We start from the raw sequence: 25,249 nt of genomic DNA, 5'->3' as shown, positions 1-25,249 counted from the left end.
ACCAGGTGCTGCTTTTCCTAATAGAGCTCCCTGTCAGCACAGTTTCTCTTTAGCTACTCACTGTATTTCCTCCGGGGCTTGTCTCTTCTGCATCATGCTCTGTTTTTCCCAAGTTTATTTTTTTTATTCTCTTTCTCCCTCTCATGTGTCTCTCACTTTCCTCCTAATTTCTGATCCTCCCCTGCCCCTGTCTGCTAAGAACATCCAAAGAAGAAACACCCATAATCAGGTAATAAAAAATGAATTTCCATAAACACTGGGTACAGCTACTGAAAACCAGGTTATGCTGCTCAAAGGGATAATATGTGTCAATTTTCCACTAGAGATGTATCCTATCCTAGCCACCAATGGCTGAATTTAACAAGAAAACAACATGTGAAGCCTGAACTCTGCTAACCAGCCTAACCAAAGCAGGCCTGTTCTCATTTACTCTCTGTGCCATTACCCTAGTTGATTGTTTTGACAGTTCTTACCAATTTCCAAAATGATCTTATTGCTTTTCTTTCTTTTACTCACTGTTCTCTTCAGAAAAATACAGTTCCTCAAGAATAGGGAGCCCTCTGTCTTGTTCACTGAAGTACTCATTAAGTATTTTCCAAATGACTACATAAATGCACCAACATATTCTCAGTGAATTGAAACCACCCTATTTCTCTTCAGTAATATGAAAAATGACATTTAATAAATACCTGCCAACTTAGATGACTGTGACGTGGAGCACCTTCATCAAGGCCAAGTGTATTCAGCTCCTCAAAGCTGAAGTTCAGTGTGTAGGGAGTTTGACTAGAAAGCTCGGTATGAGGCAATTCGTTGTGTGAAGAGCGACGAGCAGATTCACCATGAGGAACTGGGCCACTGCTGTTTTCATTAAGTAAACGTGGGTCTTCAGGAACCACTTGGTTTTCTGCATTTCTCATTTCCAGTACCTAAACAGAAGGAAAAAATAACATTAATATCCACACCGACCAATCACATTTTAGAAGCCTTAGAAATTATTTTTAAACATAAAACATTATAAAACTATAATGAAAATGAGAAAGCAGACTTCTTGTGAGTTTCTAATGAATTTGAAATAATATATCTGCTTACCTCTCATTTCAATCATACTAAAAGAAGTAATGGCAAAACCATCATATATATATTATACTCTAAAAATGTCCATTTGTTATTATTATTTTAGTTTAAATAAAATATAACTGGAGAACAAAACAACGCAACTGCAGTGTGTTGAAGAGAACCACAGCTGGACAGTAGCTAATGCAGTGAAAGCAGATTCTAATCAGAAACTACTACAATTGAAAAAAAAAAAAAAGAAACTACTACAATTGGGGAAAAGCAACCTCAGGATAGCACTGGCCTCCATCCAGAAAGCAAAATGGACAAGTGGGCATTTATAGCAGGCAGTGGGGTCGGGGTCAGTGGGTAGAAAATTGCTAAGAGGAAACATCAAGATTAAGGAGGAGTTCTTGCTGAACCAACTTGACAGGATTCCCACCAAAGGCAGGCCAGTGTGATCAGATGTCATCTGGGGGTGGGAGGTGGGAATGAGGAGTTTGATCAGGTACCAAGGATGATCAGATGGTGAGGGTAGAGACTGTTTCTAAAATGACTTAACATGATCCTTGCTAAAATTGGGCGATGCAGGCCTGAGAAGAACAGACACCAAGGTCGAGACTTAGGGAGCCTGACTCGAGGCAGGTCAGAGAGAAAGCCTTTGTCAGTGAAAGCATGGAAAATCTGCAGGTCACCACTTCCCCAAATTTCCAAGTGAAATGCCCAAAGACAAAGACTGCCACATGTTGCTGTGTATATTCTGCATGACAGAACAAACAAGGGTTGTATGTAAGTGTAAAACACCGTTTTTACATGTTTTTTAAAAATGCAGAAAAAGAGCAGTTTGGACCAACAATGATTACTACTTGCTGTATACAATACTGTAAATAATTCTATAAATATAAGATATCTTACTGTGCTTCTAAAAAGATGCCAGTCCCCAAAATTCATACTCATCTCTTTCTTCAGTTCATCAATGTTACACTGAGCTAATACACGGCCATTTATGTTTGCCTGAATAAAAATAAATGCAAGGATAAAGACAAAATATGAGATACCTGAATTATTGGTGATTAAAAAGTACATTTATATGTAGTACTAAGAATGTTATTACAGACTAGAAAATATTAACCTAAAAAAGACTACCATCCTATGTAATAAAATAGTAAACAAGCTGACTTTGAACATCAGCCACGCCGTATTTTTCCAAGAGTCCTAGGCGCACAAGTAAAACAAATCACTCCTCAGGGACCAACCTAAGAGCTAACCCTCCCAACTATTTCCAAAACTACCTACACCCTGTCATGAGCAATAAAAAAACCCGTTAGTTCTTCTCCTCTAATCTTGTAAAATATGAACACGAAGGAAGCTCCCGGGACGGGACAAAGACATCTGTCCTTGTATGTGCATCAGTCACAGACAAAGTTCTAAATGAAGTAAGCCCTGACAAGCTTGTTTATCAATTATATTAGATAACTTCAGCCATAAAGAATGTCCACCCACTAATTTCCCAATTTATTAAATTTACCAGAAATGACTGTATCACTATAGGGTCTCTGTAATTCTAATTTCCCCCGAAGAAGAACAGATGGAATTTTCTTTATTAATAGGTAGCTTGCTGATTTCACAAACTACAAAACCTGGCTTTATTAACTATGGTAAAATTATGGAATATTTGTGTTTAAAACCGATGGAATGTTCAGTCTCCAGGTTAATTCTGAAGATACGAGTGTACAGAGCAGGCCTCTGACAGAGGTCCTGCTGCAGAAATGCAAGGCAGCTGGAAACACTTCAGAGACCAGGTGCCAAGACGGGCCTGGAAAGCCAGGGCCGCCAGCAAAGCTGAGTGGGAAGAATATGCTATCATAATGGAAACAAAATGCCAAGGATTCAAATTGGAGGTCTCACCCATTCCTGAGATGCCCAGGCTGCCTAGAGGAGTCAGACTTGCACCTCGGAAAAGCAGTGTTTGATGCTTCTGCAAACGGGGATTAGCACTAACCAGATCCATAAGGAAACCGATGTAAATGAAGTAGGTTGAGATTAGTAACATGCTATCTATACCTGCTCGTAATTCTTTACAAAACATTTTAGATGTCATTCTTTAAAGTACATAAACAGTAGAGGTTATTAATGTTCTACTTTACTGTAGTTCTCTGCTAGAAAAAGCATAAAAAAGCGTATTTCGTGGAAATATTTACTGTAACAGGGATGCAGCCTTGTATAATATGGGAAGCCTTCCCTGAATCCCAGGCATTACTGTCCAACTTTGTGGTAGTTACTAGAATGGCAAGAACAGGATCTACAAAGAAAGAAACTTCCCCAAATGTGTTAGCTTTACAAACCAAACCTATGAGGTTCATCAAATGGGACACACTCCTAAGTCCTATTAAGACATGAAAATGACAGTTTGGGGAAAATGAAGCAAGTGTGGTTTACTCTAATAATTATTAAGTCACAAATAAATAATACAATCAAAGAAAATAATGCATAAAAAGCCTTCAAACAGGGATCCCTGGGTGGCTCAGAGGTTTGGTGCCTGTCTTCGGCCCAGGGCATGATCCTGGAGTCCCGGGATCGAGTCACACATCAGGCTCCCTGCGTGGAGCCTGCTTCTCCCCTCTGCCTGTGTCTCTGCCTCTCTCTCTCTCTCTCTGTGTCTCTCATGAATAAATAAATAAAATCTTAAAAAAAAAAAAAAAAGCCTTCAAACATTCTATGCTGTGTACTGGAGACATGAGTTATTGTTTCCCTAACTGTGAAGCTAAAACCAAAGTGTTCATTGTCCACATAGCCCAATTTCCCATGCCCTCAGCCAGGCTTCGAGTCAGCAGGTAAGTGTGTACATCACCTTTTTGATTGTTGCACAATACTGAGGCAGCATACTCTGGTCCAGCCCTTCTATTTGTTTCAGTTTCTCACATACTGCATCCACATTCATTGAATTCAATGATATCATTGCTCCTGAGGCTGGGCCTGACCCCTAGATGAGCCACGGAAAAATACATGTGTGAATAGCATTTAATGCCAGATGTATGCACATGACAGAAACACTCATGGAGTGGCACTGTGAAGTACTCTGATTAATAACAAACATTCAAACTAGAATTAAAAACAGCAAATGTGTATAATATAGAAAATGCCATTAGCGAATAGATTTAGCTACTGTTTTACTTTAATGAGTAGCTTGTATTATTGCAAATACAGTGTGATAACAACCACTGTTCTAAGAAGATAGAACATCCCATGAATCAAGTATAGGCCAACTTGTCAGATGTTTGCAGCCTGACTGTGGAAGAATAGGGTGCAGCCCTTAAGAGCAGGGGTTTAAAAAAAAAGAGAAGGAACAAAGAGGGAAAACTACTGATGCCTATATTATAAAAATACAAAATGTAAAAATATAAAAATCTATGAAATAATTTTTAAGTACCTACAGTAAACAGCTTTAAATGTCTCTACATACTACCTTAATAGTCTATGACAGCTGAAGTTTTCAGATCTTGATATTTTATATCCAAGGAATTTAAAACTTCCCTTTAAGAATTCATATATAAGCATATAAATATAAATATAAAACAACAATATTACTCAATATTACTTCTTAACACATGCAAAAGTAAATACAATCCATTAAAATTTGGTCTTATTTAAAAGAAAAATCACAATAATAAATAATCTCATATTTACTTAGAAGAAAAATATTTTGTGAATGTGGTGACATACGAAAGAAGTACCAGCCCTTGGCCCATTATATACAGATCACCTCAATTACAGATGTGGAACACTGAGGTCTAAAGAGGTTAAGTTTTAGCTTCAAAGTCACAGAATAAATAGCTTGTTAGTAGAAGATTTGGGCCAGAACCCTAACTTATGAGGTTCTTAACAACTTCCTACTTCCCTTATTCCAATTGTCTATTTCTGAAAAGTTTAAAGAAACTATAACCACAATGAAGAGAAGACAAACCAACTCATATAGCAGATAAGGAGAATGTTCCAAATGATCTGCCCTGTTTATTATTCAATCTAACCTTAAAAAAATAAGTACAATTTATCCTATCCTCAAGGATGTGTATTTATATTTTCTACTTTCTCTTTTACCATACTGAGGACAAAAGTACACTGTAACACAGCCAAAATTGCCTAGTAGCCAGTTGTTAAACTCTATTTGTAACGTAAAAGCATAAATAATACTGTCGTACAAACTGGTAAGTAAATATATACAAATAGCATATATACAGCATACGTCTATATTACATATAAATACAGCAAGGGGATAAGACCATATTGAACAGGGAGTTAGAGTATTCATTTTATGACAGGGAGTCTCAGCAAGTGAACAAGTATGAGATGAGCATATAAAAGTCCTGAAATTAATGATTTGGAATATCCTGCACCAAATACGTTTACTCATAGTTTATTTTTAATTAAATATAAATTTTAAATATGCCATATAGTATATGGTCTGAGGTACAATGCTTCAAAAATAGTAATAACAAAACACTAGTATTTCCATAATTTAGTTTTCATATCTCTATACGTAGTTCTAATTTCTGCCTGAATGAGTATAGCCAGTATTCAAAGTGCTAATTTTCCAGTATTTACAATGGAAATTTAAAATGCTTTCTATGAATTTCTAATAACCATATTTGTTTTATCTTCCTTTCCTTTTAAACAGCTTTATTGAGTTATAATTCACATACCCTACAATTCACCCTTTTAAAGTGTACGATTCAATGGTTTTTAGTATATTTGCATAGTTATAAAACCATCACCACGATTCATTTTAAGACATTTTCACATCCCTAAACCGAAATGCCTGTATCCATTAGCAGTCATGCTCCATCCCTCCAACATCCAGCCTCAGCCCCAGTCAACTAGGAATCTTTGTTGTCTCCAGATATGTCTTTCCTAGACATTTTATATAAATGGAGCCATACAACATGTGACCTTTTTGTATCTGGCTTCCTTCACTTAGGATAATGTTGTCAAGCTTCATCCATGTGACAGCATGTACTAGCACTTCATTCTTTTTTATTGCTGAATAATATTTAAAATGATCTTTAATAGTGTCTTCCAAACACTCTTACTCCTTAACCTGTCTCTTCTCTCTAGATATGTTTCCACTTTATATATTCTTGGTTCAAAAATCACAAATGAACAGTTTGATCACAAAAATAAATAACTATCATACTGGATTATAGCTTATTCTATACAGAATGAGTCTATACTGATAGAAATAATCGAATAGGTGAAAATAAATCATTGAATAAATGAGGAATAAAAGATAGCTTTTTCTTATAGAGTTGGATTAATAAATGTGAAAGGAAAGAGAAAATTGTTATTAAGAAAACACCACAGTAATAGTGGTTATACATAAGATACATCAAAGTATACTAAAATTAATGGGCAAAAGTACAAGCAGAAACAGGTTATTTGCAGAGGGTCAAGGTCTTTCTCCCAAGATATTTATTCGTTACAAGGGAAAAATAAAACTTCACGGTGCTGAAATCTGGCAGATGCCACCTTAACCAACTTACTACGGTTAGCACCACCAGCAGTAAGACTGTGGCCCAGCACAGACCCTCTAATAGGACATTATGAGAAGGGGTCTCTTCCCAGACATACAGAACCTCCAACTGACAAACCCAAGTAGAGGAAAAGTCTGCAAAACACCAGACCAGGATTCTTCAAAAATGGCAAATTAAAGTCAAGAAAGACAAGGAAGGACCAAGGAATTGTCACAGACGAGAGAACTCTGAGAACTAACTAGCAACAAACACAACTGGAGTAGATCTTGGATCAGAAAAATGACATCAGTGAAAAAATCTGGAGAAATTAAAGTCCATAGTTAGTCAACAGAATTGTACCAATTTTCATTTCCTGCTCTGAACGGTATACTACAGTTAGGAAAGATGCTAACATGAAGGGAACACTATTTTTGTACCTTCTCTTTAAGTCAAATTATTTTAAAGTAAAAATTTTTTTAATCCCCAAAAAACTCTATTTCTGACTGTGCTAAAAAGGAAAAGTAGAATAGACGTGGAACAAATGAACTCTGCCAGCTTAGGGGGAAATGTAAATGTTTAGAGTATCTTATTTCCACAGGGGAATCTGAGAACTCAGCAACAGAGACCTGCTGCTGCTATGCTTGTCCTGTGAAAGACCAGTAATTTTACTCTTATGAGCCTTTTAAACTTGCATTTTATCAGTTATTTTAAAACATAATTTCTCAAAAAAATTTATCATTGGGGATTATGTAGAAAATATATATTCCCTGAATGACTTTTAGAAATTTTATAAGATAGACACATACGTGAACGTAAGATCCCAGTAACTCCATCAAAGCTAGTCTTGGCCCTTGATTAGATTTAAGTAGGGCTTTATGAAGACAAAGAGTAAATTATCAGTAAATTAAAATATGTTATAAGATGCTTCTTTGAGTAGGAGAAATGGTAATTACCTGCCAGGTCTTTTCTAAAGTAATCACATGTAATACAATTATTTTGAAACTAAATCAATCTTAGTGACCAAAATAATGATTTTTGGTTAGAAATTTCATAAAAGGAAGGAGAAGAGTATAAAAGTGATACAGAAAAAGGCATACTTAATAATTCAACAGGTAAATTAATAGAAAAAAGGCATACTTAATAATTCAACAGGTAAATTAATAGAAAACTAATTATATTACTTTGACAACACAAAGAATGGTAATACTTTCAAGTTTATCATGCATTGTTACTTAAAATATACCTGCTATATATCTAGAACAGATCATTTCAACAAATATCACAATTTTTTTTTAATTTCTAATGCAGATATTTGAATATAGAAGGTGTTAGTTTATTTGAACTGTTAAATATAAACTTCAAAATGCATACAAATTAGAATTTCTTCAGGGAAAAGCAAAGATAACAAAACAGACTAGAATTACCTTGATGTAACTGTATTATTTTATATTGTGAGTAGATTAAAACTATACTCTGAAACATTATCATTTTAGTAAATTTATTAAATAAGCTCAGAATTGATTAGCCAGAATGAGTGCCATGCAAAGGCTGAAAGCAGCTATTAAAATAAATCCAAGGCACTGAAATAAGCACAGATTTATCCAGCCCAGCGTGAAGGAGCCAATGATTGCTTCTAATAGTCTAGTAAGAAGTGAAGAGATTTCACTGAAAGTTTCTGTACCTGTCTTTGTTTGTTAAACCCAGAGTCACACGGCTTTAAGGAAGGAATAAAACAGAATGAAGGACACAAGCTTAAGTAAAACATCAAACAGGTACATATAATAAACACATGCAGCACACGTGTCATTCCTCAGACTTTCTGTAACTGAACATACCACCTCTGCAAGCAGCACAAAGCAAAGGATGCTCACATGCACACACGCGCACACACATACTGCAGTTTAATGACATTAACGTGTGCTTGGTAACTTTAAAATTATACTCTCATAATCTATAGTCTTCCCATTAAAAGAATGAATCATGGGCCATACATTCAACAAGAAAACTGGGTAAATAAAATTTGTTCTGAAAGTCAATATTCCCACCACATATCAACATAATATTAGTATCTAAATATTCTGATTAGAACATTACAACTAAAGTTAACCAATTTAATAAGACTTAAGCACTTGGAATTCACATGATGACTTCATTATATGAAATATTATCTAGCCACACTATACTTAATATTCAGAAACGCACTTTTCAAACGGGTTTTGTTTCAGTGGGCATTCGGCACAGGACAGATGCACGAAAACACCATTTGAAAAAAAAAAAGGCCTTGGGATGCCTGCGTGGCTCAATCAATTAAGGGTCTGCCTTCGGCTCAGATCATGATTCCAGGATCCTGGGATTGAGCTTCGCATCAGGCTCCCTGCTTTGCAGGAAGTTTGCTTCTCCCTCTCCCTTGAGCATGCTCTCTCCCAAATAAATAAAATTTAAAAAAAGAAAAAAAGGTCTTCACAGCCTTACAGTTCTAGAAACCATAAAGGTAATGGTGAAAATATCTGCATACCATGATTAACTAAATATTCTGGTGATGTGGATTTTTTAAAACTCCCATTCAAAGCAGATGCCACTGCTGTTCATTATTTTTCTACGCCCATTAGGTTGGTAGCAAAAATTGTTAAATAGTCCAAATAATCTACAGATGACTGACAATACCGATTCAAAGTTAATTTCCAATTTTTTAAATAAAGGGCAGGGCTTTGTTAGTTTAATGTTAGATGTTCTCCTTTTGACATTCTTAATATCTGCAATAACTAATGGAAATCTTTCTAATTTACATATCGTTATAAATAGGATTTTGATAAAGTTACTATGTATCTATCTATATTACTGTAAAGACTTGAAAAAACATCAAAAAGGAGTCCTAATGAAATTATGGCTTAGCCTAAGATACCCAAAAAATAAAAGAAAACTACTGTTAACCTAGTTGGAAAATATAACTTACTCTTCAAATCACATGAGAAATAATAATGTGGTCAAAGTTGACAGATAAGGCTTAACACTACATTTTAAGGGCAGGGGATCCCCGGGTGGCGCAGCAGTTTGGCGCCTGCCTTTGGCCCAAGGCGCGATCCTGGAGACCCGGGATCAAATCCCACATCGGGCTCCCAGTGCATGGAGCCTGCTTCTCCCTCTGCCTCTCTCTCTCTCTCTCTCTCTCTCTCTCTGTGACTATCATAAATAAATAAATAACTAAATAAATAACTAAATAAATAAATAAATAACATTTTAAGGGCAATCTTTAAAAAACAAAAATACTAAAAACCACAATATTATTTTGTTATTTTTAACTTTTAATTGTACTCTAGAATCTCCGTGATCTCCCAACTACAGTATATATCTGTGGAAATCTCCATCAATTTTGTGGCAGTTTATTAATCGTTTAGGGGAAAAAGTTTTCTTGAGTTTAAATCTGGCACAAAGATTTTCAAGACCGAAGCAAATACAATTTTCCACTATATTATTAAAGGAAAAATAAGTGAATTCTTTTCCACATTGAAATCGAATAATAAAAATGTGCTTCTAGTATACTCTAGAAAGTGTGGATGAGCCTGAGAAAAGCCACTGAGAGGTAGCAGTGAGTATCCAGATCCTACACGTTAAACAAAACCTAAAACATGCCCATTCCTTACCCATGGCATCTTTAACTTTCTTGTCCAATTCTGCTCCTGAACAATGAGAGACAGCTTGATTTGGACATACATTTGTTCAAAAACAGGTTAAAAGTTCTAAGCCAGTGGTGGAAATAAAAATTATCTACAGTCAAGCCCATCTTTTTTTACTTTACTTTTTTTTTTTACTTTTTACTTAGCTACCTAGTTACTGTGCCAATTGGATCCAGTTTAATGAAAACCAAGACCTTCATTTTTAATACTTTTATTAATTCAGCAATTTTCATTGATCTTTAATAGCACACTGGAAATAAGGATACTATCAGTGAAACTGCCTTTGCAATTCTGAAGTTCTTCCCAATGACACTGGGTACTAATTCTTCTTGCCTTTTCAACATGGTATATAAGTGATCTAAATATAGCTGCCTAAAGGTTATCGAGTAAACCCTGTGGCACGGAAGGCTAAGAAAGAATGGTATCAGAGCCTTGGATAATTCCCTTGGCAGTCTTCGAACCCACAAGCTCAAGGTGGACAGGAGTTTCATCATTTTTGTTCACTACTGTCCCACTAGGATAGTGCCCAGTAGACACTCAATAAATTTGTTTAGCCAATGAGTGATCACATAGGCATCTATAGAACTCAGTGCTAAATAATTCAAGGAAGAATAAGAGAAAATAGAAATGCTATATCGTCCCTGCTTTTGAAGAACTGCTTTCCAGTGAAATATAGTTTCCACCATGAACAGCATACCTTAAATTAAAAAAAAATGACTATAGTAGTCCTAAGAGCAACTCTGAAAAACCATAGCAAAATGCCACTGAGGTGCCCTTGCCTGAGATGAGCCCTCCCTACTGGGTTCCTCCCTGGTCCTCCCCTTTGTGATCACAGAATGCTCAGAAGCTACTACTTCCTACCTAGTGGGACCCAGACTGAAAGAAAGCACAGGCAGCAAGTAAATTCCCCAGAAAGCTGTCAACCATTTTTTAAGTATTTGGAGCATTCAAATAACCCAGAAATCCTTCTAAATTCTAAGAAAACAAACTAATTGATAGCTTTTGGGCCAGAGAAGCATCAACAGATAAAAGGCTGAGTTAATCTACACAATTTTGTGTATCTGTACACTCCTCCTACTACTGAGACAGAAGTAATTAACATGAAACAGTTTTAGTTCCTGAGTCTTTCTTTAAAGCTTCATGAAATTTGGCCTTTGGTGTAGTAATAATAATAATAATAATTAAGTCCTTAAAGTGTCCTAAGGCTGAGTAATTCTTACATCAGACCTATGTGGTAGGTCTGCTTTTTCCAGATGATGAAGATGGCTATCCAAGAGTTGAAGTAATTTGTCCAAGGCCAAGAGCTAACCACCAGGGTCTATTTAACTTAAGATCAAATACTTAAGTCATGCTTAGTATTAACAGGAGCAAAGGCGGCAGCATGGTTTGAGGAATGGGCTGTGACACACACCACGTGGATTCCAGTCCCACATCTGGGGCACCCCTTCTGTGGGCTTCAGGCAAGTCTCACTGACCCAGGCCTCAATGTTCTTCTGTACCGTGGAGCTCAATGAGACCATGGGTCCTAATGTCCCTGAGGATCCTCAAGAGGGAAGGCAACTCCAGGGTGTGGGCCATACTTCTGCTTTTACTGGTTTTATGAAGTAGTGTTCTGATTAATATTTCATTTCTGAAAAAAAATTCTCTGCTTAGAAGTTTGAAAATCACTGGTCTTTTCTAGCTCTAATATTCTGGGGAGCATATCTTGAGTCCAATGTTAATTTCCCCCCCCAGTTTTATAAGATTTGGCACATATTTTTTCTATGTAAAATTATTTTTTAAAGTTAGCATAGAGTCTTATATTTTACATCTTCACTTTGGTGAAACACTTGGATGTATCTATAACTTCTCTGGAAAATCCTTGGCTGGCCTTCACAAGTTATAATCATTCTAATGTTCCTTAATGTGAGGAAACCCAATTGTTTCATTAGGATCTACTTTTTAAAGGTTTAGCAGAATTCCTTGTAGTAAAAAAAGATGGGACCACTTACACTGAAAATATCAATTGGTTAACTCTTTATGGTCTTGCTCTATTGGTGGTGGTGTTTATTTTTACTCATTACTCTGTGTCTGTAATGACAAGACAATTTATCCAGAAGTGTTTGTGTAGCTCCTGACACTTACTTATAAGCAGCTCTTGTCAACTCTTGCATACAGGGGGACAGTTGAATGAGCAGATAGACGTAATCCACACTCCTGCTATCTTGGAAATATAAAACTTTCTACTATAGGACTGAAAAGCAGTATTTGCCACGAGGGGCTAAATAATTTTTATATTAACTTCTATGGTGATTGAGCCATAAAGATTCTAGACAATGTTCCCATGTACAGGTACTTCACATTTCCACCACTGCTTTTGATTTGGCTTTGAACTAAGTATCTATTTTTACTAGTCTTCTACCAAACAAATTTTACATGCTATTGTCATTGTTAATTTCTTAAAAGCAAAAAAAGCTTGGTAAGCATTAATTATTCACTAAGCCAATCACAAAACTATCTTTTAATATTAAAAGAAGAGCAAATAGTATGGTTATTTTGCTAAACAAAGGCACTAATATATGCAGAGCTCCTTTATTCTTTGTTATTGGGTTTCTAAACACATCACAAGAATTGCATTATTTCCCCTTCCCCAAAAACTCATTTCAAATTTGCTTAATGCTCCTTCACTGGTCCCTAAAAGAAACTACAGATATCTTTTAATTACAAGTGTTTGTCCACATACTCAAGCATAGGAATAGCTACTAATTTCAGCATGTCTGTGTCATTAAGACCATCAAATTCTTCACAGTATCTGATTTTCATCAAAAGTTTGCTAAGGAATTTCAGCTTAGAGAATTGCATTACATGCATGAATGTATGTATGAAGAGCTCTCTGACTAAACTAAAAGTCATTCTTGCATATAGTGGCAATGATCCACGCTTAAAGATTCCCCAACACCCAAACAAAATTATTATGGCTTATTGTGTCTATTATTCCTGGATAATTGGAGTCACTCAAACACTTCATCTGAAATGTTAATGACTTAAAAAGAATCATCAGCTCCTCAATGAAAATACCAAAATGGTTCTCTTTCTCTCTCCTACTACCATTAACTCAAAGAAAATTAAAAAACTACTGCCTACCCAAATGCATGTTTTAACTTAAAAATTATGGATAAGCTCAGGATGTAGTATTTCCCCCACATTAATTCTAATCATCATGCCACATTTCAGCAGAGCTCTAGATTAAATTGATCGTGTCCACATAGGCATAACATTCTGTAAATATATCAAGAGAAGTTAAAATACAAGTTGGGTTCTAAATTCCACATTGAATAAATGAAGATATTAAGGCTCATCATATTAAAGATATTTCTTATTAAACACAAAGTCTGGAATAATAAATGCATGCAGTGATTTCCTATAGAAGTTTTTTTAAAAAACTCACTGTAAGGTGTTAGCCCCAAAAGGTTTAAATAATTCCCTTTACATAATGAACTACCTCTTGTTTATCTAAAAATTTTATTTTAATAAATATACCTATAAATAAAAATAGTACTATATTCACACTAAGGTTTCATAAACTGTGGACACCCAAATTAAGAATGAGTCACTACAGATCCATTTGATCTGTACCATCTAGCTTATAATGTCCTTTTGTGGTCTCAAGGGTGATTTTGAATCTTTCAAAAGTATTCTATGTGTGCAGTACCAATTGTTTAAGAAAAACAATCAAAGGACGGCCTGGGTGGCTCACCAGTTTAGCACCGCCTTCAGCCCAGGGCCTGATCTTAGAGACCTGGGATCGAGTCCCAGATCAGGCTCCCTGCATGGAGCCTGCTTCTCCCTCTGCCTGTTTCTCTGCACCCCTCTGTGTGTGTGTGTGTGTGTCTCTCATTAATAAATAAATAAAATCTTTAAAAAAAAAAAAAGGTGAAAATATTGCTCAACACTAAGGAACAAATACCAACTAACTTCTCCTGATGGCTGCTAGAAAAACCCATCCTTCTTGGACAATAAAAAAAAAAAAAAAAAAAAAAGCCCATCCCATGTCATTGAAAAAGGGGAAAAACAGGAGGAAATAAAGGGCAAAGTTAAACATTAGCTTTTAAATTAATCTATGAAATATAATTATTAGTATTCAGCTACTCTACTCTAGTGGCCATCACAGCATGGATGCAGAGTTAGGGGACTGCTGTCACCACAACTAAGACAATTGTTACTGCTGCAGAAGCGATGACAGGCTCTTGTTCCCACCACAAGACTACTCCGTTACCCGCAAGGAGTCTGTGGGTGAAGGAAGCCCCTCAGCAGCATCCTCCTTGATAACCTCCTAACAACACAAAACAACAGTGTGGGTGAAAGGTGAGGGGGGGCCAAACTAGGATGATGAATGAACACGATGCTAACATGATCACAGACAACACTGAAACCTGAACGTGATTAGAGTTTCCCTCAATGACATTTAAATTTGAAGTAACAGTTTAATAAGTTCTATACCTTTTACCTTCTACTTTATAAAAATATATTAACAGGGAATTTCTATTTTTAAATTGTTAAACTAAGCTGACCATCAGAAACATGTAATATTTTACAATGTATTTTGTTTTGGATTAGAGTCAATCATACATTTGAATAATTTCCTTAGCCTACTTAACTTCTGCCATTAGATTAAAATGCTCTTCCAATGTATCCTCGAATTTTTATATCATAGGGCTAACACACACACATATATATGTGTGTTTTATATATATGTATATATATACATACACACACACACGCACACACACAGATACCATGTATATATGTTTTTTTTAAGATATTAGAAATTAGCAGATGTAAAGGTTTAATTTTTTAAAGTTTTGGTAATAGACTCTGCGCTATAAGCCAGAAACTCTGGTTGTAAACAACTCAACATTTATTCACTGAGGCTGCTAGTAATTTTCCTTCCATAGACATTTACTAGAAATGAAAACAAAACACACTTTATGTTAGTAATAGCTTATGTGTCTTAAAACTATTTATAAAATAAGTTGCATTATTTTGCTACAGAAAGGAAATAACCAAACTTCTACTGCTGTCTATGTGTCTTATTAGATTAATACTTTAGTTACCCTTTTTTATACTTACTAGGCCATTGCTCTGATCTCTGGGCAAACTCGTTTTTACTGATGGACGTGAGATGAGGTGTTGGGAGCCGCCAGGGTAATACCTTGGCGTGTAAAGGTAGGGGGCAAAGAATGGCTATGGAAAAAACACGTAACAAAAGAAGGGGATAAACAATTACAGAAATCAAAGTGTGATGAGATTTATCAAATGAAACTAACCAATAAAATACAACTCCAAATTTTTAATAATGCAAATGACAAAACAAAAGAAAAAGAGCCTTACTCACAGTCTGTAAGATATCAAACCCAAATTTAAGACCCAGTGTTTAAATTGTCATATTGTTGATTTAATGTAAGATTTTTTAAACAACTAAAAGTTTTATACCTTACAATCTGAAAAGAGTTTCTCCTAAACATTTTTATGGGCTTATCATGTGTCAGTTCTTAAGTGATTTACAAATATTCACTCTTAAAATCTCTTTAAAAAAAAAAAAAAAGCAGAATGGACTCTTAATAAAATACTATTCTTTACCAAAAAAAGAAAAGAAAAAAAAAAAAGGGTAGCCTTAAGTAAAACCAAAAAAAAAAAAAAAAAAACAACAACAACAACAACAACAAAAAACTCAATACATATGAGAACACCCCAACATGGAGTCCAAGAATATTGTTACTTTAAGTTCCTAGAGCTTACTTTATGTCCTATACCCATTTTTCTAATGGGGAATACATTGTTTAGGGAGATTTATAACTACAGCATTTATTTGTAGCCAACTTCACATAAACAGGAGATATCAGATTATATGGGCTAAACATAAAGATTAAAACTCATTAAGCTTCATTACACTGAAATAACATCTTACTCTACCTTTTTACTGCTGCCATTTAGGAAAATTATTCCCCTTTTAACTTTCAGACTAAAAACCTCAAATAACTAGAACAAAAAATAACTAGATCTAAAAACATGAGAAAACTTTAAGTGTTTTTAAATGATAAAATGCTATTAAAGTACCACATCAGCCTAGATGGTATGGTAAATTTAAAAAAAAAAAATTTCTTGGTTTCAAAACCTCAACTGTCATCTACTGATCAATGAGCCATTTTATGTAAAATTACAGCAGATTTTAATACTGCTAAATAAAACCCTGCATTTCAACACTGTCTACCACACAGTTAAATTTTACAAGGATGGAATACATTATAAAATGCTATTGTTCCACCTTCTTTCTCCTTGTCTGAATATAAGAGTAGAATAACATCCATAGGACCTCTCTGAATAGTGCCCCTAATTACAGTTGAGCTTGAACAACATAGGGTTCAGGAGTGCTGACTCCTCTCCCGCACTGTGTACTTGAAAATCTGTGTATAACTTTTGACTTCCCAAAAACTTAACCACTAATAGCCTACTGGCAATTGGAAGCCTTATTGACAATATAAATAGTCGAATATACATATTTTGTAAGTTGTATGTACTATATACTGTATTCTTATAATAAAGCAAGCTAGAGAACAGAAAATATTAAGAAAATCATAAGGAAAACACATTTACAGTACTGTACTGTATATAAAAAAAATGCTGTGTCTAAGTGGACCCACACAGCTCAGACTACTGTTGTTCAAGAGTCAACTGTACTTCTATGGCCAACATTTTTTTAAAACTGAAAATTCAATTTAAATTCTGGAATTCCTTCCTTGCCACATTTATTCTAAACTTCGCTTTCTTCCTAGCTCATGTGACATTTACTTAGGCATGCAGTTGGCTTCTGTGAATCCTAGTCCCTACGTTTTTCTCAAATTAGACTAAAGAGGGAGACAAAAAAATAAGAAAACTGTAATGGACCTTACTGTACAGTTCCAGAAAGTATAATACTAGGGCTCAAGCTTCATTATCCTACAGGAAATACTAGTGTTTAAGATCAGTAAGATGGGTATAGCTCAGGCCACTAAACTTGATAGGGTCTGTATACCAGTGATCATTGTACTTTCATCTCTTTCAGTAGAAAATGATATTTATATAAGTAAACAATTATGCAGGACTACAAATAACTTGAAATATAATTCTAGAAATGGTCTACAGTGCTATTATTTGGCAATAACATCTGAATCCTACAAGCAGCATCTTCCATCTCACATTTAAAAAGTTGTAATACATATTAAATATAGATTTACTGAATACTGAGGAAATTTAAGTTTTAAGTTAAATCATTGTTTTAAATGCCAATATAATTACACAAAATATAACAAACATAATAAATGTTTATGAACAAATAGAGAAACAGTTCCCTTTGTTGCATAGGATAGTCACTGATGACCCCGGAGTTCACTTTCTTATAAAAGCAAAAAGCATTTCTAACATTCGAGATTCAGTTGAGATCTAGAACCCATTAAAGTTAGAAATTTTTGATTTTTTAAAAAATCATATATTTTAAATTCAAACTTAACATTTTTCCTATTTTAAAGCTAAAGTGGTTTCAAGACAATAATAGAATCCGTCATAGAAAACTTCTGATATTCCTCCCCCCGCCCATTCTTAAAATTAAAGATTTCTAGCACTTTCTTACTCTGTTGTAGAATGGATGCTGAGGTCCCGTCATCCCACTGTAATAGCTGCTGTGCGGCTGTGGTGACACAACCCCACCTCCAAATGGTCCATTGAATGAAGTGGAAGAAGAACAGACAGACGGAGGCTGACTGTACCCTGACGGTGGTCTAGGAGGAGCTTCGTGTAAAGGCAGTGGAGGATATGCAAGTCCTCCGATGTTAATCTGGTCTCTCGCAGCACGAACATCTAAAAGATTAAATGGCACCCCAGAAGGCAAAAGAAAACAGACTTTAGTAATTAATCCAACTATCACTTTTTCCTTTAGTTACCAGATAGAAACATGCTTTTTTCACTCTTACCAAGGATTCCAACTGACTTAAGAGAGACAGGAAATCCTGACTCAAAAAGTCTTGCCCAAAGACATCTAGTGAGAAAAACTCAACAACTTTGCATAAAAGCTTTTGTCACTATTTGAAAAGTCACCAACATCTGGATTCTTCTGTTTATAGTTACCAGAACAAGAATTATTTCTGACTTTTTAAGGTATTTGTGCTATTCTAATAATGGTTATGATCCATAAAGAATTACTATTAAAAACACACACTTGTCTAATTTATTAATTTATTAAAATATAATGACCACTAAACTGTGGGTTTGCAAACTGTATGATTTATTCTTCTCTGAACAAACAATTCCACAGCCACAAAATACACCTTGATATTCTCTTGTAACTGGTACCTAAAAAAGAATGTAGAAGTAGTTTTAAGCTTTCTCATCATAACCCCCAGAAAACTCAAAGGTGGGTCAGCAATGCCACACAAAAGATGATGTTCCAATAAAGGTTCTGTGTGTACAGGGGCAGCTGGTGGTGCCTCAAGAACAAATGAAATTATCACAAAACTTTAATGTCACTATCCTCAAGTTCCAATCTACAAGTTTAAGTTAAAGTTTAGAAAGTAATATAAAGATATTTTTGCTCCTTTGGATAGAGACCCCTATTAAGAATAGTCCCAGGAAAATTACAATGGACCAATATCTTAAAGTGGTGACTCTATCTTAAGAGGAATTTGGTTCCAAAGAAGCAGCCAGTTGTGTGAGCTGAGAAACATATTAAAATGGTTTAACAAGTAACATTTTCTTGACATTCTCTAAAGGATGTCAAGATCCCTAATGTTCCATTTCATTAATTCTCCTGTGTAGTGCTTGGTTTAGTATATCTTGGTTTTTCATGGAGCAAGACAAACTTACATAGCTAAGTTAGAAATGGGATTTTGAGGACTTCAGATAAGACAAATTAAATTCACTACGAATACCCACCTGCAATAATTTCCCGTAGCTTGGGGTCTAGGTTTACAGTGCATGGCAAAAAGGTTTTTACATCTCGAGCCACAAGAACTGGGGTCCTTGAAGACAAAAACACTTCAAAGTTTCTTATATCTCCATCTATTTCAAGCAGTGGCTCAACATCTTTAGTTGTTGGAATATTCTTTGATATTCTTCAAGCAAGAAATAAATAAAAAAGGTCATTAATATCACTATTAAAAAGGAAAATTCCACATGTCCCATAAAATTTATTTATAAAAATAAATAACACACCTTGTTCTCATTAAAATTTTTCTTAAGGAAAAAAGGTAACAATAACCTTGGTACATTTATAAAATTACTAAGATAACAAGTATGAGGTCAGAATTATAATGCCTTTGACCAAAGGCAGGACTGGGGCTAGGAAACAGGAAGGAGGGCAGTGTATTCTAAGCACTTCACATGTTGACGAGGCTCTACCAGTGAATATTAAATGAATTATCATTATCATTACACACAAGGAGAGTGAGCTTCAGACAAATGAGGCAGCCTGCCTAAAGCTGTACAACTGCGCAAGAGAAAGTGATCGGCTCTAAACTCCATGCTTATTATGGGATACCGTGCCTTCACAAAGGAAAGAAGAAATAAACAATTTTTAAAGAAATTGCATAAACTAGAAAAAAGTTAGTATAGGTTTTTCCTTTTTCAAAAAAGGTTTTATTCTCTGTTTCTTCACTGCTCAGACCCAATCCTGGGCTAGTAGCCAAACATTAAAAGCCATCTGAGGGAAAATCCAGAGAACAAAATTAGCAAACAAGAAAAGAATAGTGTGCTGGTGAGAAGATAAGGACAGCAATTTTGTCTTCATGAATTTCAGGGAGTCCCTCTTACAGACTCATGCACATATGCACAAAACAGAAAAGCCCTCTGAAAAAGGATTACTTAATAAACTAGAATGGTATTCAAACTGATTATTAATGTATTTTAAATGGTAAGAAAAATTTGGAGAACTGTTACCAAGAATTATTTAATGGAAGTGGCCAAAATTTCAGAGCTTAAACAGTTAAAAAGGTAGTTCATCTGTTTCAGGAGTTTAACATAAAATACTAAGAAGAGAAGCTAGAAAGATTTAGATAAAAACACACAGCTGACAAGTCACATGAAACAAATTAACTGAATTTTAATGCCAGCTCTGCTTAAACTTGAATGTGAACAGTGTTCTCAATATGATGAACAATACTGCTGTTCACAAGCCAACAGTCTACTGTTGGTTTCCAGATTGAAGTCTCGATTCTAACCTTTTGAGCTCAATACATTAAGCTCTTCTACTGAAAGAGATATTTATGTAAATGATAATCTTTTGGCAGTGGGCCACTAAAATCATATGTGTCTTTATTTTTCAGATATTTTTCCAAAGGTTAGTATTTAAAGAATTTAAGTAACTTCACTTTTCAATTAAGAGTGAATTTAAATTTCCAGTATTATGAATCATGTGAATTAAAGTTGCCAGCAGTTAAATGGCCCACAGAAAGCATTATGAAACCTCAGGCATCCATGAGCTCCTAGTAAGTTTAAATGCAATTTCTTTCTATGCTACCAATCCAGCAGCACTTGTTAATGCCAACATCAATGTAAGTTAAAAGCATTTTGATTATAAACGACAGTGGTTTATAGAAAGTCCATATTAATTCCTTGGCAGAAATTACATAAGCCATTCAAATCACTTCCATTCAAAATGAGGTCTTAAATTACAGGGAAAAAATTTCCTATTTTAAATAAAAATATAAACAGATTCTAAAAGCATAATTTATGAAGAAGGCATTATTTATCATATTTTATCTAAAAGTAGCCACCTAATAATGTCATTATTTAATCATTGGAGGTTAAAAATAAGTTTTCTTTAAAAAACAGGGAAAACTCTCACCTGCCTCAGAATTTTTTACCTTAAAACGAATTTAATTGCTAGTTGACTCAAATACTTTCTATCAGTGAAGGCCCATTTATTAAATAATGTTCTATGCATTCTGGTTAAGAGATGGAACGTACAGACGGAAAACAGCTACTCTGCACTGTAGCCAACGGGTGAGAAACAAAAGACGAAATGAAGTACACATCTGTGGAAACACAACCCAAAACCCCGAACACATTCGGAGCTAAGTATGGTCTTGTGTTCTGTCTTCATCCAGTTAATTCCTACTGGTCCTTCATATCAGCCCAACTCACCCATTCAAGGAAGTCTTTCCCAAGACCAGACCGTCATAGCACAGACGCTTTCTTGCACACCACGTATCACAACTGGAATTTTATGATCGTTAGTGGAATTATTTTATTACCGTCTACTCCCCCTCTGGAGTCTAAGTTCCTTTAAAGCTGGCAACAAGTCTGGTTTTGTTCACTATTACATCTCCAGTGCCTCGAGGCAGAATACTGTCCTATCGCTTCTGCTTAATACACACACACACACGGAAAAATGCATTGTTCCCAAAGAACTCTTCTTTCATAATAATTTTCACTTTAATTACCCTTTCTGATATTGAAAAAAAAAGTATGCTTAGAAAAGAGTAGGTCGATCACTTTTAGTTAATCTTTGCACATGTTGTGAGACAGAGGTCCAACTCCATTCTTTTGCATGTGGAAACCTCTTCCCAGCCCCATTTGTGGAAGAGACTATTCTTTCCCCTATGAAACGGAATTAGCACCCTTCTCAAAGCTCAATTGGCCATAGATGTAGGAGTTCATTTCTGAACTCTCAATTCTATCCATTGGCCTATATGCCTATCTGTAGGCCAGTGCCTCATTGTATTGATTACTGTGGTTTTGTAGTAAGTTTTGAAAGGAGAAATGTGAGCTCCCTCCAACTTTATTCTTTTTCAAGATTGTTTTTGGCTACTTGAGATCTCTTGCAATTTCATAGGAATCTGAGGATCAGGTTTCTATTTCTGCAAAAAAGGCTACTGGAATTTTAGTAGGGATTGTGTTGAATCTGTGTATCATTTGAGTAGTACTGACATCTTACTATTTAGTCTTCCTGTCAATGAACAGGAGTCAGATTTGTGTTTACTTAGATTTTTTCTAGATCTTCTTTAACTTAGCAATTTGTAGTTCTTAGTGTACAAGTTTTTAACCTTGTTGGTCAAATTTATTCCTGGGTATTTTATTCTTTTAGCTGCTATAGTACACAGAATTGCTTTCTTAATTTCCTTTCAGATTGTTCATTTCAGGGGTATAGAAACAACTGATTTTTGTGTTGATCTGTAGCCTGCAAGTCTGCTGAATTTATTAGCTCTAGCAGCTTTCCTGTGGATTCCTTGGGATTTTCTATATAAAGGATCACATCATTTGCAATACAAGATAGTTTTATTTCTTCCTTCCCAATTTTGATCCTTTTACTTTGTTTCTTGCCTAACTGCACTCACTAGAACTTCCAGGATAACAGTGAATAGCAGTGGTGAAAGTGGGTGTCTAGTCAACTCGGGCTGCTATAACAAAACACCACAGACTGAGTAGTTTAATGAACATTTATTTCTCACAGTTCTTGGAGTCTGGAAGTGTAAGATCAGAGTGCCAGCTCAGGTTCTGATGAGAACCCTTTCTCTGGTTTGTAGCTAGCTCTCTGGTCCTACTTTATAAGGATGCTAATCCCATCATGAGGACTCTACTCTACCCTCATGACCTTATCTGAACCTCCTTACCTCCCAAAGGCTCCATCTCTAATATGACCACTTAGAGGAACAGGGCTTCAACATATGAATTTTGGAGGGATACATGCAGTCCAGAGCAAAGATCCTTGTCATGTTCAGTCTTAGTGGGGAAATTTGCAGTGTTTTGCCATTGAGAATGAGGTTAGCTGTGGGTCTTTTACAAATGCCCTTTTTTGTGTTGTGTAAGTTCCCATGTATTCCCAGTTTTCTGAGTGTTTTTATCATGAAAGGATGCTGGATTTTGCCAAACACCTTTCCTGCACCCACTGAATATATCTTGCAATCCTTTTTATTTCTGTATGACTGGTGGTAATGTCTCCACTTTCTGATTTTAGTTGTGTCTTTTTCTCTGTCTAGAAAAAGGTTTGTCAATCTTGTCAATCTTTTTCAAAGAAACAACTTGTAGTTTTGTCAATTCTCATTATTGTTATTCTGTTCTCTATCTCAGTCAAATCTTCATTATTTCATTCCTTCTGCTAGCTTTGAAATTTTTTAAATTTGTTTTTTTCCTAGTTCCTTAAAGTCTAAAAAGTTAGGCTATTTAGGACTTTCTTCTTTTTTAATGTAGGCATTTATAGCTATACATTTCCCTCTGAGCTCTGCCTTTGCTGCATCCCTTAAATTTTAATCACTTCTACAATTCTTATAAAAGTACCTTCGTAACAATTCATGGGTCACCTTTCATATTATGTTGGAAAGGCCATAAGCCTAGAGGGTGAGAAAAATAGACATATTCCTTAGCTATAGCTAAAGTAAAGTAATAAAGTAATAAGAGTAAAAACTGCCCAATTGCAGAAGGCTATGTTGAGTGCAAAACAAACTCAATGGAGCAAAGAACTTGTTAGAAAATGAAGAGGCATCTGCATGCAGTGGTCATAGCTGATTCTCAAGACAACAGTGCACACAGTGTCAAGTATTCTCAGTAATACTACTTTTCAAAGCTTACAAAAGTAATATTGTATCGTAAAAGCATCCTATTCAGTAATTGCACTAAGCAACAACAAAGAGCTTGTATATGTGGCACAGAGAATGCATAATTATCCCAAACCTTCAGGTTCATTTCTGGTTTCAAGTATTTAATGAGTTTATGTGCTTATGTGTCCAATTTAGGGTTATTATATTATACAAACCATAATAGTACTTGTCTGTTTCCAAATAAACCACTGACAAAACTAAACAATGTTATTCTTTTACCAGAGAGCTTATTCTACATTAAAAAAAAAATTATTTCACACCAAAGGGGTATACATCCAAGAAGATGTATATTTCCTATCTGGTTGAAATATTAGGGCCAAAGATCTTTTTTTTTTTTTTTTTTTTTTTTTTAACACTGGAGGAAACATGTAGTCATATAATATTTTTTTTTAAATGTTCAATACACAAACTTTGTAGACTATCATTAGGAACACAATATGCATATCTGCAGCTGGGCTTCAGCTAGACCTACAGGGGCAGCACAAGATAAGACCTTGGTGGCAGAGATACCACTATATCCAAGACCTCATGTAACACAGCTCCCCCTTTTCCCAGTTATGTTCCCACTTCTGAATTAGAAGTCAGTATTGCTGGCCATATCTTGTTTTTATGTTTCAGCTGTTCTTATTTCTTGCTTTGAGTATAAATAACAAATATAGTCAGAAACTAAAAAACAAACTAGGCCTAGAAATAATAGGAAAATTTTATGACCATAAAAATCTCCTTGGGATTAAGAGTACACTTATTGTGATGACCACTGATAATATATAGAGTTGTTGTATTACTATATTGTACTAATATAACACTGTACATTAATTATACTGAAATTCAAAAAATCTCCTTTATAAATTTTTTTTAAAAGCACTGTATTATTTTGACACAGAAGCATTTACACTCGAAAAGAAATGCAGTTTAATAATCTCTAGTGATGATTCAATTCAATCCAGTGATGAACATGTGTGTTCAACTGCCAAGGACACTTAGTATACCAAAGTCTGGGGTAAAAACCTCCCTTTGAAGCTATTATATCAACTTACCACATATTTACATTAGATGCTTTCCATTAAAGGTAGTCATTTCTAGGAATACAATGCAACTTGGCTGGATTCTGATAGGACAGAACAGAGTATTTACTGCAATGGCTTTCCTTAAATCCAGATTTGACCATCTCAGAGAAGTCAGAATAAGGCTATGATATCCGACAATTAAAAGTAAAAGCAATGAGGGGCGCCTGGGTGGCTCAGTCGGCTAAGCATCTGCCTTCAATTCAGGTCATGATCTCAGGGTTCTGGGATCAGCCCGGCTGGGGCTCCGTGCTCAGTGGGGAGTCTACTCTTCCCTCTCCCTCTGCCCCTCCCCCTGCTCATGCTCTCTCTCTGAAATAAATAAAATCTTTAAAAAAATTAAAAGC

General features: G+C 35.2%; 1 protein-coding gene across 21 annotated transcripts in view; it reads right to left on the bottom strand.

Annotated features, from left to right (window-relative positions):
• KIDINS220 (kinase D interacting substrate 220) overlaps nt 1-25,249 on the bottom strand; it is a 104,173-nt gene that overhangs the window by 17,375 nt on the left and 61,549 nt on the right. For 9 of the 21 annotated variants that reach the window (XR_013349838.1, XM_077844219.1, XM_077844221.1 and 6 more), the window contains exons 23-31: nt 19,178-19,356; nt 17,880-18,106; nt 15,344-15,457; nt 14,490-14,546; nt 10,202-10,237; nt 8,242-8,274; nt 3,905-4,036; nt 1,969-2,067; nt 690-926 (exon numbers count right to left, since the gene is read on the bottom strand). Coding sequence is in view for 20 of the 21 variants with exons in the window: in XM_077844219.1 (XP_077700345.1) it covers nt 690-926; nt 1,969-2,067; nt 3,905-4,036; nt 8,242-8,274; nt 10,202-10,237; nt 14,490-14,546; nt 15,344-15,457; nt 17,880-18,106; nt 19,178-19,356 (1,114 nt within the window). In the remaining variant the exon portion in view is untranslated. The remainder of the gene's footprint in view (nt 1-689; nt 927-1,968; nt 2,068-3,904; nt 4,037-8,241; nt 8,275-10,201; nt 10,238-14,489; nt 14,547-15,343; nt 15,458-17,879; nt 18,107-19,177; nt 19,357-25,249) is intronic. The other 12 variants (XM_077844224.1, XM_077844225.1, XM_077844216.1 and 9 more) reach the window with 6 other exon arrangements.

The sequence above is a fragment of the Canis aureus genome, chromosome 12, assembly GCF_053574225.1.
Source record: "Canis aureus isolate CA01 chromosome 12, VMU_Caureus_v.1.0, whole genome shotgun sequence".
Classification (NCBI taxonomy): domain Eukaryota; kingdom Metazoa; phylum Chordata; class Mammalia; order Carnivora; family Canidae; genus Canis; species Canis aureus.
This window is presented reverse-complemented; position numbering and strand designations above follow the sequence as displayed.